Genomic DNA, 16,505 nt, shown 5'->3' on the forward strand with positions numbered 1-16,505 from the left:
GAGTCCTCCGCTACGGCGTGCCTCATAATCAGAAAGTGGCTTTGGCACGTAAAACTTCCTAATTTAATTATGCTTAGAGGAGTTATTATTAAATGCTACAGGTCAGCTTGACGTTTCTCGCGTAACATGCGGTGCGGTAAATCCCATGTATACGTGGAATGTTGTGCGAGCGTATTGACACGTGTATTTCTCTTATATTTCTCCGGTGACCGCTTTTCGTCGGTTAACAAAGTTTAAACATTATATTGCTCAGCGCAGTACGCGCCTGCGTGTATCGGAATTTTTTCCAATGTTAGCCTTCTCCCTTTATTTCCTCCTCCTCCCTTCTGGAATATTACCGATGGCTCTATCAGTTGAGTGTTGTCACCGAGCCTCGTGTAATCTGACTGAACGCGCAATGCGAATTGCGTATAGTACTTTCTGGTGGGCACGCAGGCACCAGCGACGACGCTGGAACCTATACGACGAGTCATGTATCAAGACCGACGCGCTTGATCCGATGATCAGATTTTCGAGCATCGCCGACTTTGCTCGCCGCTGTTGCTGCGATTGAGCGTTACTTGTTTTTCGGGGCACGAGTTCGTCCTATAAAATAGTTTTAGGGTGTCTACCAACCGGAAAAACCGGGAAAACCGGGAATTCTCAGGGAATTTGAACAATCTGGAAAAACTCAGAGAAAACTCATGGAATTTGTGCCTATGTCAGGGAAAATTAGCTGTAGCTTTATTGAAAGGGAACGAAAGTCGTGTTATGCTGGCTCCAGTAAGAGTAGTTAACGACCGATTTTCCAGACGCTTTTTCGGACATGCCCGATAATTTGCACGGCTTTGCGGCACCACCACGTACTCCATATAGTCAATGTATATTGCCCTGACTGCAGGTCTGAAATGGCATTAATCAAAGCTGCCACCGCCGCCATTTTGATTATTTCGCCGCCTCGAACTGGCACTATCGCACGCAGATCCGCCGGCAACCGTAGCCACCACCACGGCAACGTTAAGCCTAGCTGCTTCTACGTTCACTGTTAAGCTTCTTGCCGTGCGGTGCCGTGTTTTTCATTGAAAGAATTCGCCGCTGTCAGCAATGGCACCAACACCACGTTTGTAATCTTCGCCATTGGCTTCGAAGCTCGCAGAGCACACACAGCGTGTTTCGTAATGCCAGTCTCCGAAAGTGAGCGTCGCCTCATTACAGCAGTGTTACGCGGTGAAGCATAACAAGCGCGGGAAGGGGCAATTGCCACGGGACACAGTATGTAGTCCTTAATTATACGCGCGTGTACCCCCATCTCCTGTCACAGTACGAGCACTGATATGCCTAATAAGTGTACTGGCAGGCCTTAAGTACTTCTGCGGACGTGCCTGTGCCAATTTTAGCCCTTATAGGCAGTTTGAGACATGCATTCATTTTTTTTTCGGACTGCCCGATTTTTCGGATGTTTTTGCGGCCTCTAGGGAGTCCGAAAAATCGGACGTTGACTGTACAACCGAGCAAGAGGATGCTTCAAATGATCCATGGGGTGAACACGTGTCAGAAGGAGGATGAGAACAGGAAGGACCGACGTTCTGAGGAATTGACGGGAAATGAAGAGTGCCGCCACCTCTTTGAAGGAGCTTGAGCTCAAAAAACAAAGTGTTGGTTGATGCCGAGATGCAGGTGTCCCTCATTCAAACCAAAATAAGCTATTTAAAGCAGTGAAACCCAACACTGAGATGTTTTGTACGGGCTGAGAGTATGTTATTGTCAGGACAGTTGAGATTGACTTCCCAGCTGCTGAGAGAGAATCTTAGTTGTGACAAAGTTCAGGCCTCCTACCGATGAGCTTGCTATCACTTGATAGAAATAGCTCATATTAAAAAAAATATTTACTTATGTATGCATCTCCTTACATACGTATTTGAATATGTTCGAATCAATTTGCAATGGGTTTTATCATTTTTTTCACTGTGCGTTTTACTAACACCTTCATTCTGTTTTCTTTTTAAATAAAATGGATATTACTCCTTACTATTCAAACTGGATTAAGTCATTTTTTTGTTTTAACATGCTTACTAGAGAGTGACAGCATCGGGCAACATGGTGTCAGCTTGTCTTGACATAAAACAAAGTTCTGGCTCATTCGGGGAATTTAGCAAAAGTGCTCAGGGAAAACCTGGAAAACTCAGGAAATTTGGAAATGTCAGCTTGGTAGACACCCTGAGTTTTTAATTTGTAGCTCCCAGTTCTGACTCTGCATCATTCTTCGCCGTCACCACAATGGGGCAGTGCACCGGCTGTTCAAAATTAAGCTTGATGGTTCTCTTACAGTTATACACTGAGAGGCACGCGAAGACCACCTGTGCAAATATGTGGCCATGAGAACACAAATGCAGATAATTATCGCTGTATGTGCCCAATGTATGGCGCAATGCGCGACGGTGGCCGACCTCAGTGCATCGAGTTTCACGGTGTGCACCTCCCCGAAACGCAGGGGCGACGTCACGTAATGTTGCAGATCGCGGAACTCCCTTACAGCCTTCCTTGCTGTCAAAATATTCCTCGTCCGTTTACAGGTTCTACAGCCTTTCTGCCCTAGAAGGCTTCGAGGACGTCGTGGGTCGTCAGTTATGATAGCATCCCCACATCGTCATTAACGGCGACGCATTCGTCAGCCGTCGCACCCACTCGTGTGTTACAACCACCCCCCTACGATTTGAGCGAGTCCTGAAGCAGTACAGCAGGACCGTAACACTTGATGACATCGGCACGCTGGTCGAGTGCGTCGCAAGCGCTGCGGTTAGCACTGCAGGGGAGCGCAGCCAAGTGGAGTCTGCGGAGGGCAGATAACGCGGCGTTCGTTGCAGCAAGAAATCAGTTGTCGGGGCTCTGAATTCTTTAGTGGTACGGGTAACTTCGTTGTAGTGGTCTTCGTTGCGGAGGTGTTCACAACACAATATAAAGGCAGGACTTAGGCCCGGCACTCGGTACTTTGTTATACAGGCAATTTCGTTGTAGAGTTCGTTGCAGAGTAGAGTTCGTTGTAGAGAGCCGTTCGACTGTATTCGCTTGTTTGATCGTATGAGCGTGTTTATATGCTTGCTTTTTGTTAGTTTGTTTGCTCGTTTGATTGATTTATTAACTGACCGACTGATTGATTCCTGCTGCGCATGCGCATTCATCGCGGATATTTGCGCTCTGCACATAGATAATTCAATCGAGTGAAGGCTCTGTTTGTAAGCGCTTTCCAACGCCTGGATGTCCTTTGCGCACTGCAATTGCAAGATAGACCAACTAACTCAACTTTCGGTTATTTCATCTGTAACTCACTTCCACTATCCTACTATATTTAATGGGAAGTTTAGACTGCAATCAGTTTGTCCACCCTGCTCAAGTTAATGTTTTTTCCCCGCGTTTGTCTGAAGGCATAGCAGTATTGGGAAATTGATTTCAGCCAAATGGTACGAAAATGTCCCTGTAAGGAGGCGAAGATTTGATTTCCCTGCTTTCCCTTTCACTCAATAGACTGAAAAAAAAGTCACGCAGATCCCATGCACTGTGGAAGTAAATCTAAGCGAAGCCGCGAGGCGAGCCGGTTAGACGAAAATCTGTATTAGCATCGACGTATACTTTTCTCTGCTTTCCCTTCACCCCACTAAGGTATCGCGTCGTACCACTAAGTTCTCGGGTCATCTAAAGGTTCATTCATTCATTCATTCATTCATTCAGCCCCGGTGGCTGCATGTCGATGGAGGCGAAAACACCAGTGTACTTAGATTTAGGTGCACGTTAATGAAGCCAAGGTGGTCGAAATTATTCCGGAGCCTCCCACTACGGCATGCCCTATTATGAAATCGTGATTTCAGCACGTAAAACCCCATAACATCTCCTTTATTTTTTGGGGACTCAGAAAGAGTGTTTTATCGAAATCCCTTAATTTGACGTAGTCTTTTTTTTCATATATATTGCTTTCTTTCTCCTCTCGTCAACGTGAGCGCATTGAAACGAAACAATATTGCGTGGAAGAGCCCAGATACTTGACAAGGCACATGTGATTGTTCCATTCTATCTATCTTTTTTCCGATGACGCACTTGTCAGCGGGCTCTGTACTCATGCTCAACAACCTAATCCCAGCCAGGAATTTTATTCGCGTGTGAAATAGGTGTGGGAAGGTGGGGAAAGCGTTGGGTTACTGTAAATATATACGCCTATATCATGCGTGTGTTCCCAATAGATATGACCACGCATAAAAACATAAGAGGGTGTGGCAATAGTTTACGATCACAGACACCTCTCCACATTGCTTCAGCGCTACATCAAATCTTCAATGACACACTTTTATCCCGAAGGAAAAGTGCCGAAGAGTGATTAATATTAGACGAAAATCGTACAGGAACGGCTAAAGAAGGGGCGTAGCCGGCCCCAGTTTGTCGCCACACTCATTCTTGTTAGGCGCTCAACACCGACCGAAGACCCCTCTGCCCCTTACGTCGCCGTTACATCAACCTTCGACAATACACTTCTATTCTGAAGCAAAAGTGTCGAAGAGTGACGGAGACTATACACGAAACGCGCGCAGGAATAGGTGGAAATGGGTGTCGATGGCCTCGACTTTGTCGAACCACTGATTCTGTAGCTCGGCGCGCAGCAGCGCCGAATTCGCGATCGCTTATCGCACTGCCCTCCTTGTTCTTCCTCATTCAAGCGGCGGACAGAGTTTTCAGCTGTGATTCCGGGCGACGCGCTGTCATGAAGTCCCTGACCAAGTCAACAAACTCTTCTCTCTTGTCGTTGTAGACCCAGTGGTTGGAGTCCTTTACGGTAACGACGCGTGCTTCGGGAAATGTCTGCTTGATGGCTTTCATATTCTCGTCCCTGCGAAGACGAAGCAGTCTCGGTTTACCCAAGCCAAACCCCAGTGTACGCACAAGACAAAATTCACACGTTTGTGTCGGCGGTTCGCAAACTGTGCTCTAAAAGGCGCAACTGTATTCCATGGGCCGTGCTTCTACGTGAGTGCTAAGGATTCTCGGGAGAGATCCATTACAGGCATGTTTGCGAATAACTGGACCACAACTGTCGCGATGCTGATTTGTTTATTTCCAGGTGTATAGCATAAATTCCTTTTTCTGTTATTTTTTTTTTCAGCGGCAAGGTTCGGTATGGGGGGGCCTTCAACAGCGTTAGCGCACAAATTTACTGATCTCGTTCACGCTAAAATCTAGATAGTCCCGGCTAAATCATTATCATGATAAATGTTTTCAACCTAACAGCCCATGTTTGCTGATGCTTCCGTGCCCATTGATGAGTTTTGTATCGCATGTGGTACTTAATTCACTCCGACTGTTGTTGGTACTTGGAGGGGATATTGAGTCAAATCCTGGTCTTGACCTATCACAAATTGCCAATCAACTGAAATTGATGGCATCCGACATCAAAGAAATCAAAGACATAAGATTATCCGCTATTGATGTTAAATTGGACGCTCTGGCTGTCTTGGAAGAGAAAATTTTTTCATGCCAGAATCAGATTGAACACATTAGTAACACAATTCAGTCACTTGAGGCGCGAATTGACGATTTAGAGAACCATAGCAAACGATCCAATTTAATCACTTATGGTCTTCCGGAATCTGAAAAAGAGGATACCGAATCACTTGAAAAGGCCGTCAATGAAGGTATCTTTAAGAAAATTCTTGAAATTAATGACATTGATATAGAGCGCATTCACAGGTTGGGCCGACCACACTAGAATGTTGAGGTCCGTGATTCTCAAGTTAACGGACTCGCGTAACAAAGTAAAAATTATAAAGAAATGTTATAAACTAAAACATAATGAATGTTCTATTGGCGAAGATTTCTCGCTTAGAGTGCGTGAGGTCAGAAGAAAGTAATGGGCAAGCGCAAAAACAAACCGTGAAAAGCATGATAAGGTTTCTTTGGCTTTTGATAAACTGTATATCAATAACGTGGCCTGTGTGCGGGAGGAAAACAAAAATGATAAAGCACTTCTGCAGAAAAACTGAAACAACAAACCAAATCGCCCTTTGACGCGCAGTTGCATGCGAATGCAGCACAAAACTTGAGCAGTAGTATCCAAAGCAGCACTTCATCACACTTATACCATGAAACCGTTAGTCATGTTACTCGAGCTAAGCCAAAGAGAAAGTACCTGAGACTTTTAAATATTAATGCCCGGAGCATTATTAACAAGAAAGATAGCCTGGAATTAAAGTTAATTGAACATGACCCACACATTTCAGTCGTTACTCAAACTTGGTTGCACAGCGACATAGCAGACGACCTAGCCTTTCCTTCTTATAAAGTTTTTCGCGGAGACAGATAAACGAGGCGCGGGGGCGTAGCAATCCTTGTTAAATCGTCAATTGAGGCAGTGGTACTCGACTGCTTGCGCGATCTTGAGTGTTTATGCTTAAAAATATCTTGCTGGGGTCATAGCTTCATCCTGATAGCATGCTACAGGCCACCTGATTGTACTCCTGATTACCTATTTAAATTGCAAGAGTGTATGTACTTCTGTCGCAATAAGAAAGTTATGTTGCTGGGTGATTTTAATTTGCCCAGCGTCGACTGGGAGCGACTGCAAGGAACTAGCAAATTGAGCAAAAATATGAATATTGTCTTTAATATTATGCTCACTCATGACCTGGTTCAAATTGTCAAACAGCCCACTGGCATCCAGGGTTCATCTTGCTCGATATTAGATTTGGCCTTTATAAACCGGGATTTTATTGAACACACTGTCATAGTTGAAGAAGGTTTATCAGACCACTGTTTTTTATATATGTCAATTCCCCTAGTGAAATTTGCTTCTCATAAAACTACTAGCATACGCTATTTTAGAGATTTTAGAATGATGCTTCTGTGATTGCACGTATGGAAAATTGCCTGATTGATTTTGCTGAAGAGCATCATAATGTATGTTTGCTATGGAAAAAGTTCGCTGATATGTGCAATTATTGTTTGAATACGTTCGTACCAAAAACAAGCGAAAGAAAGCGCACAAACGTACACCCTGGGTCACGCGAAAAATTGTTCATTTGAAACGGAAACTAAAACGGGCTAGAAGGTCTACTCCCAATCCTATTCTCGCTAATGGTATCAAAAACGAGCTCACACGTGCAATTTACGAGGCTAAGGACTTCGTTGTCACAACAACGTTGCCCAACTTTATGAATAATGAACCAAGAAAATTTTAATATTACTTCAGCCATGCTGACAGGCACGTGACGCAGGTGTCGGTTGATGGCATCTCTATTACAGATCCACAAGTCATCGCTGAGTATTTTAATACTTATTTTACTGGAGTGTTTTCAAAGGCAAGTACAACCCTGAGTCTGCGTCACGGGGCATTTTGAGCATCCCAGGTTGATTTTATTTCATATCATGGTGTAGTCGCAATGCTGTTAAATCTGAAAACAAAATCGACTTGCTGTCCTGATGGTTTGCCCAATATTTTTCCTCGTTTCCTCGTTATGCCGAAACTATCGCTAAATTTCTTGTGGTCTTGTTTCGATGTTCAATATTAAGTGCGAGGCTACCTGATGAATGGCAGATAGCTCAAGTTATACCCGTCTATAAAAAACGTGACCGTTTGTCATTAGAAAATTATCGCCCGATATCCTTAACATCTTGTTGTAAATTATGGGAACACGTTGTAGCAAAACGCATCGCCCAATTTCTTGAGGAAAACTCTATAAGCTCAAGCTTTCAACACGGATTTAGAAGAAATTTCTCTACTGCAGCATAATTGGTCATGGTAGTACATTCATTTGCAGCATGCATAGATAATTGCGGACAAATTGACGCGATATTCTTGGATTTTAGTAAAGCATTTGATAGAGTTATTCATGATAAATTGCTCAATAAACTCATAAATATTAACCTTCCCGACATTTTGGTCTCTTGGGTTTCCGATTACTTACAAAACCGAACGCAGTTTGTTTCAATTGACGGTTTTCATTCCTGCAGTCTTCCTGTAACATCAGATGTGCCTCAAGGAAGCGTTCTAGGACCCTTGCTGTATTTTTTATAGATAAATGACATTGTTTCCGTAATTACTGCTGGAGCACAAATGAGGTTATTTGCAGATGATGTTGTCTTATTTCGTAAAATCAGAGGTGTACATGATCAGGTTGAGTTGGATTCTAATCTCATTAATGTATCTAAGTGGTGCACAGATTTTGGCATGACTGTTAATACCGATAAAACTGTTTATCCTTGTGTAACGCTTAAGAAAACTCCTCTCAAATATATTTATAACCTGACACCTCTTCCTTTGAAATAGGTTACAGTTACAAATACCTAGGAGTGACAATCACTAATAACCTCTCTTGGAATCTGCACATTGATAACATTTGCTCTTCAGCTTTCCGCAGACATTGTTACTTCAGACATAAACTTCGTAATTCTCCTCCTAAGGTCAAACTTCTTAGCTATTTCACATTCATACGACCTAAGCTTGAATATTGCTCTATTGATTGGGATCCTTATACTAAGCTTAACATTGAGAAGTTAGAAAGGATTCAGCGAAAAGCTATCAGGTTTATCTATTCCAAATTCAAGTATACTGATTCTACTTCTGAGCTCATGAAAGCTAACATTGAGCTACTTGAATCGAGAAGAAAAAAATGTTGTTTGAATTTTTTAAACTTACTTCTTAACGGTAAAATGGCTATTGATCAGACACAGTTTCTTTCCCCTTTGGCCACAAGACCTACGCGACATTACCAAACACACTTTCTAACCCCTTACTTTGCAAGAACAGGCATTTATAAGTTTTCCTTTTTTTCCGCGTTCTGTGTCCGACTGAAATAGCCTAACAGAACCTTATGACGCGCTATATGACTAGATGATTGTCTCTTTGTGTTCTTTTCTCTGGTACTATCATGTTTCTTTTCTTGTTGTTGTTCTCCTCTTGTGTAAAACAGATATTCTGTAAATTGTATTGCCCGTCCTGCTTGGACCAGATTGGTCTGCAGTATGTAATAAATAAAGAAAACAAATAAATAAATTCGCTGAGACACGAAGCGTGTCCCGACACAGCGCCATACTCAGTTTCTCAGTTTCATTTTATGGTCATTTGAACGGTAGAGTAATTGGTTAAAACTCCCATGCAGACCACGGTTCCAAATCCAAGCAAAGATTGCAGTGAAACTCTCCATTTATCATTATAATGTGAGACAAACGTGAGTACAAAGTAACAAAAATACTGGCAAAAGTAGAAAGTTGAAATCTCGCAATACTAGGCAGGCCAACAAATTCAGAACTGTCAAGACAAATTAACAATCAGCCCCTTCGAAAGTGTTCCGTTTATTTCGAAGTTCGCTGTTCAGTCGTGGCAGTTGTTCTGCAATTTCACGACACGGTGGTATAGAAATTGCACCAGGTAGGATAAATTCCCGGTTTCCCGTATAGCTGAATTTCCGGGTGTTCAAAATTCACCCCTACACCCACATCCCTCAATAAACTTTGGGTGCGAGGGCTGGGCTTCCCCTTTTTCAGCAACGCATAAAACGTTCGGCAAGCAAACGCCGCGGTGACAGCCGTGAATCGTATTATGCTGGGCAGAGTGCGCAACGAAGGCAACCAGAGAGAGCAAGAGATGTTAGCCTAGCGATATGTCTGACGCACTACTGCAGAACGCTACGGTGAAATCTGAACTGAAAGTAAACAGAAGATACGCAAGCAACAAAAAAGTAACAGACTAAACATTAGTTAGTAACTTTCATTAAAAACATTAAGAATAAAAAAGCTTCTAACGATACTCATTCACCGTTCTCGTATCCTTTTTGTTAGAGGACAACAGGCAACGTGCTCTTACGTGATGTATATAGATCTGTAGGCAGAGATGAACAGTGCTTCGACGTGAGAGATTTCGTTGTTGAGGTAGTGAGCATCGCCCAGTATGTCGAGGTTCTGTCTGATGGCCTTGAGGTTGGGCTGCCACTCGTACATACGAGGTCCCTTGCGCAGGTTCGCTAGCAAGTAGCTGCGGACGTAGGGTTTCTGCCGGAAAATAGCATAAACGTCGAATGACGATTACAGAACGGGACCTTAAAGAAAGAAAAAGTCACAGGAGATTTGTGTGAGCTTACAGAATGGCAGCCCAATTACCATCGGAACCTTTAAACGTGGTACGCGCAACTGAAAAAAAAAGAAGCCTCTCCGCCATTTCCTCCAAATGTAAACTCGGCGTTACGTCCAGGTCTCCCAGGACAACGGGCAACATTTTCCGCGCTTCATGATATAACGCCACTGAAGTGACAAAAAAGAAGAGTGCTGGGTAATTATCCCAGAAATACCCCTAATTAACCTACTATCTTTAAAACTTGGCCCCCACATCGCACCGAACGTACTTTCCATTGCTTCCAAGTACAGATAGCCGGCTTCCTACGGGAGCTTCGGAGACCGACTAGCTCAACCTTTTCGCGAACACAAGTTATTTTTTCGTAGAACTTGATGCAACATGTTCGTAAAATTGTGAAACGAACCTCGATTCGTAAACATTACGAAAGAACTCAGGAGAGTTGGTAAGTTCCTCTATGGCATGTGTCTCTATTAGCATGCGCCCACGCATGAGGTCTTGATGTAGTAAGACGTGTTGGAAAGTCACCAAGTCACGTGCCAAAGTTAGATATACAAACCAAGCGCTTCGTCGTCAGTTTTCTTACTTTTTCTTTTTCCGTTCTTGTGTCTCTTCCAGTGCTAGCTAGCTGCGATATATCAATACTACGCCCAAAAGATCACGTTATTAGGCTTATGTTTGCTAAGTATTCCAAGGCTGAGCAAGCAAATTAAATGTGAAATAAGAAGAGAATGACAGGCATCACTCATGATGTCTTCATCTCCTGCACCATACATTTAATAAAAAAAGGAAGAAAAAGAAACACCTTCCGAATTTTTATAACGCGACAGCATGACGCAGCAAACATGACAGCAAACGTAACCACAGAGAGCGCTCTTTTATTCTGTTTAGGTTATGCGCGTCTAAATCGAAGCATTCGGTTTAATCCACAATTGACCACCGTTTATGAGCAGCCCAGCGCGAGCTCGGCTGAATGCTCTTTCACGAGAAGGGCTATTACTCACGGTAACTTCTCTGCTGAGGTATTCATCGGCCAGCTGAACAGCCTGATCGAGGCTCATGTCCGGTGACAGCAACGACAAGATGTGTTCCATCGCGTTTATTTGCCAAGGCAGCCATACATTGACCAGGGCCTGCGGTAGGGCGCTAGGCGCGATGTCAACCACGACCAGGCGCTCCACCACAGAGGGCTGCGAGAATATGAATTGGGGCGACAAGAACGTGTTAAAAAAACGAAAAATAAGAAAGAAGGAAGAAAGAAGAGAAAAAAATTTACGTGTGGCAATGTGAAAGCGTTACACCGTTTGTAGATCTCGGAACGTCATAAAATATATATACTCATTTTACACACGCACGATGTGGTGCCACATCCTCCCCCACTGGCTGCGCCGTCACGTGACCAATTACGCAATCTTTAGGACGCGTTTTTTATTCATCCACATGGCTGTGACGTGACGTGTGCAAGGAGGCGCGCACTAGGCACCCTTTTATAGCAGGGCGCAACCGTGGAGCCGTCGTGGTGCTGGGGAAGTGTGCTCGTCTCGCATCCCGGTGGCTCGGGTTCGATTCCCACTCAGACCGAAGCGTACTAAGTTTTCTTTCCAACGCCATTACTTTGCTTTATTTAGATGAACTTATTACAGAAATTTGACTGAATCCGAACATTTTTTGACGTGCTTTTACTCTTTGCGCCGTCGGCCGTTTTTTGGCACCATGGCTTGGTCGCGCCGCCGTCAACGACGCCAGACTTTCGCGTAACCGAGCCAGCGAACTTTTTATAGCGCGCGTACAACTGCAAACCGCAGACGCTGCATTAAGCGAGTTATGCGGCGCCCTTCGCAGTCGTTTCGTATGATGCGGCATTCCCTGCTGCTGTGTTGCTGCATCCAAGGCAGAGTGTGTGTGCATTACACGGTCAGAATGCCGAGGGAACAGTATTCCAGCCAATGTGTAAGGTTCATCAACACTACGCCTCATACCGCACCGCTACCCCGAACTATAAGTACAATTGGTGAACTTAATTACAACAAGCATGGTGGTACCCTTGAAAAAGAAATGCACTGAAGGTACCGCAGAGGACAAGATCGAGAGCATGCTGGAGCATCTACATTGACTGACCTCAATTCGTGCGACTCTTTCTGATCTCCCGACGCTGGCTTTAACTTAAAGTGCGCGGTAGTCGCAGTTCTTCCAGCCTTCTAAAGGTCGTATTTCTTTATTTTTTTAGTGATCGCCTTGCACCTGGCCACCAAAAGGGTGCCGGGCCCCAGATTCTACTTCCCTGTTCCGCATCGACATTCCCTACATGTCTTCGCGGACAATACCTTCCCTCAGTGTGCAATGCTGACGTTGAGGGCAAGTTTCTGAAATATGTGTACACAACATCGAAGTGGTCCGCGGCGTCATAAGCACTGCTGTGGGATTGGGGATACAACTCTATACATGCCCCTTTATCTGTTCTCCTTATCCTATAAACCCACATTCTTCGCTCGAGCAGAGTACATAGGATCAGGCTATATAGAGCCCGCTGGCTAAGCTCACCTTAACTGAATAATTTTGCTCTTTCTTCTTGCCGGTGCGCGCGAATACTTATGCTGGAAAATAATTTACATCCTTAAATGTATATAAGGGGGCAGATTGGTGTATAACTCGCACCCTTACACTCTCAAATGTGAATAAGGGTGTAAATAAACTTGAAACGCACGCCTCTACACTCTTTTTAGGATGCAATTGGGTGTGAGTTAAAGACCGATTTAGACCATTATACGGTTTTAAGTGTCTAGACTATTTTATAATGTGCCCTGGCGCCACTTTGTTGCATCTTTTTCCCACATGTGTGCATGAGCATCCACGTGTATGCAGCAGCGCCAGACGACGTGGCCGCCAGTATAACCCAAGATGGCGGTATTTCCGCTGTCAAAACTAGCCTTCACTTGCCAGACCTATCATGAAGAAAGAAACCCACCCGGTTGTCACTCTTTCATGAAATGTACTATAATAACCCAAAATTTTTTTTAAACTACCCTCTTGTATCACCCCCTTACATGCCACCGCGAATCAACCACAACGTCAAGACACAAGTACCAAGTTGCCGTACAAACATTTTCTTCTACTCCATTGCTGCGCGAGAAAGCATCAGAATGGAGCCACCTTCCCGCCTCGGTCTCCGGCAATCAGGATCATTCACCTTTTCAGACTGCTGTATCTCAAGTTATATAATGTGCAACCACACCTCTCTGTAGCGTCATTAGGCTTTGAGAGTATCTTAAGTAAATGAATAAATAAAAAAGAAATACCCCAACCAAAAGTGCGTTATTTTCGAGGAATATCTCAGTGATAGTTTGCACAACTGGCTGATCTGCTTGGAGTATATAGATTACGAGGGTAATAAATACTTTCCGAGAGGTATACATCGCTGTGGTCCGTTATTTCCCCGTGTTTGAACGGCATTAGCAACCAAGTTGTGGAGCAAGGGCGCATCGCTGTCGACACCCCAGCAGCCTCAGTACATCGCTTAAATTTGGACAAATCTGAACACGGGCTCACCTGCAGAGGCAGCACATGCGACGCCAGCGATTGATTATATATATATATATATATATATATATATATATATATATATATAGAGAGAGAGAGAGAGAGGGAGAGAGGAGAGAGAGAGAGAGGTTATAATAAATTTGTAGCATAACTCCGCCTATCCGTCCAGGTTATTAGGGTGAAAGGCAAGAAATAACGAAGAATAAAGGCTAATAAAATAACGATATTATTAATGAGAAATAAGGTGTAGATGATTGTTTTTAAGAAGACCCTACAAACAACACATAGGCACACATTCATTAAACGCTACTAAAGTCCGTGCCACGCAGAAACGCCACATGCATGTTTGCAGCGCACTCGGCAGAAGAAGCGGCCTCTCGAAGGTCCGCAACACAAACCGTGCATCGGCATGGACATTCAAGAGAACTTCTCAAGTGGCAGTCTTTCGAGCGAGTGAGGCGCTTCCAAGTTGTGAAATACGCGAGCCACGTGCCATTTCGAACACGTTTGGCACTTTTGCGTAGATTCACTGCTGAATGTCTAAATGGGAGAAGCGATCGCCGAAGTGTGACGCGGGCGCTCGCTGACCTTGGTGACGGCGAGCTTCATGGCCGCCCGTCCGCCCATGCTGTGTCCTACGAAGGCCACCCTGCGCAGGCCCCGATCGTGCAAGAACAGCTCTAGGTCGGCGCACATCAGCGCGTAGTCCATGTCGTCCGTGTGGGGGCTGTCGCCGTGGTTGCGCAGATCCACAGCGAACACCTGCGTGTAGAGATTTGATTGAGTGAGGGAGTGAGTGAGTGAGCGAATGATTGATTGCCTGTGCAAGAGCATTGAATGATTGATCGATCGATCGATCGATCGATTGATTGATTGATTGATTGATTGATTGATTGATTGATTGATTGATTGATTGATTGATTGATTGATTGATTGATTGATTGATTGCCTGTGCAAGAGCATTGAGTGAGTGAGTGAGTGAGTGAGTGAGTGAGTGAGTGAGTGAGTGAGTGAGTGAGTGAGTGAGTGAGTGAGTGAGTGAGTGAGTGATTGCCTGTGCAAGAGCAACGTTACTGTAGTAGCAGTTGATTTATTGCGCAACGCGAAGGCAGGCTATGCTGGAGCTAACTGCACGTAACGGGTGACAGTCACAGTGCTTATGGGTTGAACGGTTATTGCAGGGTCTGATAAGGGACACTGTTTTACAATATTTCATTTTCCACCTTATCTAACCCATATCGCTGATATATGGTTCCGAGGATCTGCCAGCGTCGCGGCGAGCCGTCAATCGAGGAAATAATGAAGCAAAAGGAAAAGTTAAACGCAACTGGCGTTTTCTCCGGTCACAACTCGTTACACGAGCATACAGACCAGATGACTATGAACCGAATCCCTTTCCTGGCCCCTGACATCAGTCTAAACAAAGAAGGTTGAACCTATCAAATGAAAAGCAAAGTGTTTCACCTCCGCTGCGGGTCGGCCTGAATATACTGCAATATTGGCCGACCCGCGGTGGAGGTGAAGCAGGCGTTAAGAATTCCCCATACCTAGGCCGATCCCGAAGATATTGCAATACCGGGCCAATCCGCGGCGGAGGTGAAGCAGGCATTAAGAACTCACCATACCTAGGCCGATCCCGAAGATATTGCAATACCGGGCCCATCCGCGGCGGAGGTAAAGCAGGCGTTAAGAAGAAGCTTTAGCTCGGGCACAACTCCGACGCGGCCTATTCAAATACATGTAAAACGCAAAAACGTTTTTATGAGATAACCCCTGGACCGATTTTAATGAAATTTGTTGCATTTGAAAGAGAAAGTTGAATTACAGTGACTGTAGGAAGCGGAATTTCTATTTAGGGCTTCAATTTTCTTAAAACGATTTTCAAATATTTGACCGTTTGAAAAAAATAGAAGCACAATTTTTAAAGATTGATAGCTCTGTATCAAAAACAGATATTGCGGTTCTATGAACGGCATCCATTAGATCATTGAAAGCGGACAAATTCAATATGTCATTTTACATCTTACGTGAATTTGTTACGTTGTTTACAAGGGTTCTGCAAAAGCTGTATTTTCATGTTACTAAATTTTTTGAGATTCATGTGTAATATATCAATTTTGTCCGCTTTAGATGTACTATTAGATGCATTTCACAGAATTGTATTATCGTTTTTCCTTTAGGAGTTACGGAGTTGTAAACTTGGCCGTTTAGTTTTTTGGAAATTTCTGATTTTCGCCAGTTTTTAATAAAAGATTGACGCCCTAACTCAAAAATTCGAAACCAACAGTCACTAGAATTTAAGTTTTTCTTTTAAATGCAACAAACCTCGTCAAAATTGGTGCAGTGGTTGCCGAGAAAAAACGAATTCTCTTTTTACATGTATTTAGATAGGAGCACCCGAGCTAAAGCTTCCTCTTAAGCGCTCCCCATACGTTGGTCCATGCCGAAGGTAGCGTAATGGCGGGCTGACCCATGGTGGAGGTGAAACGCGCGTTAAGCGCTTCCCATGTGTGGGCCGATCCCGAAGGTAGTGCAATGCCGGGCCGACCCGCGGTGGGAGTGAAGCAGGCGTTAAGCGCTCCCCAAACGTGGGCTCATCCCGAAGATGCCGAAGGGCGCGTTATGTATAGTTCTTGAGTCCACAGGGGTATGTGCCATTGATCTTGGACCCTTTTTGCACTATTACCAGGATCGGCTTACGTGATGATTTTTTTCGATTAACGGACGCCGAAAAGGACTACAGAAGTTAGAAATACACTGCTTTCGCTGTGAAAGGCAGCAAAATGTTGACCGCCGAGTACATTGATTTGTCGGCGCTTTAGGCATGTGTGTGAGGAGTGATGGCGTGGGCGGATGGGGGGGGGGGGGTTACGCCACTTAATTT

General features: G+C 44.3%; 1 protein-coding gene across 1 annotated transcript; it reads right to left on the minus strand.

The window, feature by feature from the left end:
* Positions 1-4,677: 4,677 nt before the first annotated feature.
* LOC142574486 (sn-1-specific diacylglycerol lipase ABHD11-like) lies at positions 4,678-16,095 on the minus strand. Its single transcript, XM_075683549.1, has 5 exons — positions 16,054-16,095; positions 14,210-14,383; positions 11,089-11,274; positions 9,821-10,005; positions 4,678-4,852 (listed from the first exon to the last, which is right to left on the minus strand). The coding sequence occupies exons 1-5, from the start codon at positions 16,093-16,095 to the stop codon at positions 4,678-4,680; spliced, it is 762 nt and encodes a 253-aa protein (XP_075539664.1).
* Between the last annotated feature and the right edge of the window lie 410 nt (positions 16,096-16,505).

The sequence above is a fragment of the Dermacentor variabilis genome, chromosome 3, assembly GCF_050947875.1.
Source record: "Dermacentor variabilis isolate Ectoservices chromosome 3, ASM5094787v1, whole genome shotgun sequence".
NCBI lineage: Eukaryota > Metazoa > Arthropoda > Arachnida > Ixodida > Ixodidae > Dermacentor > Dermacentor variabilis.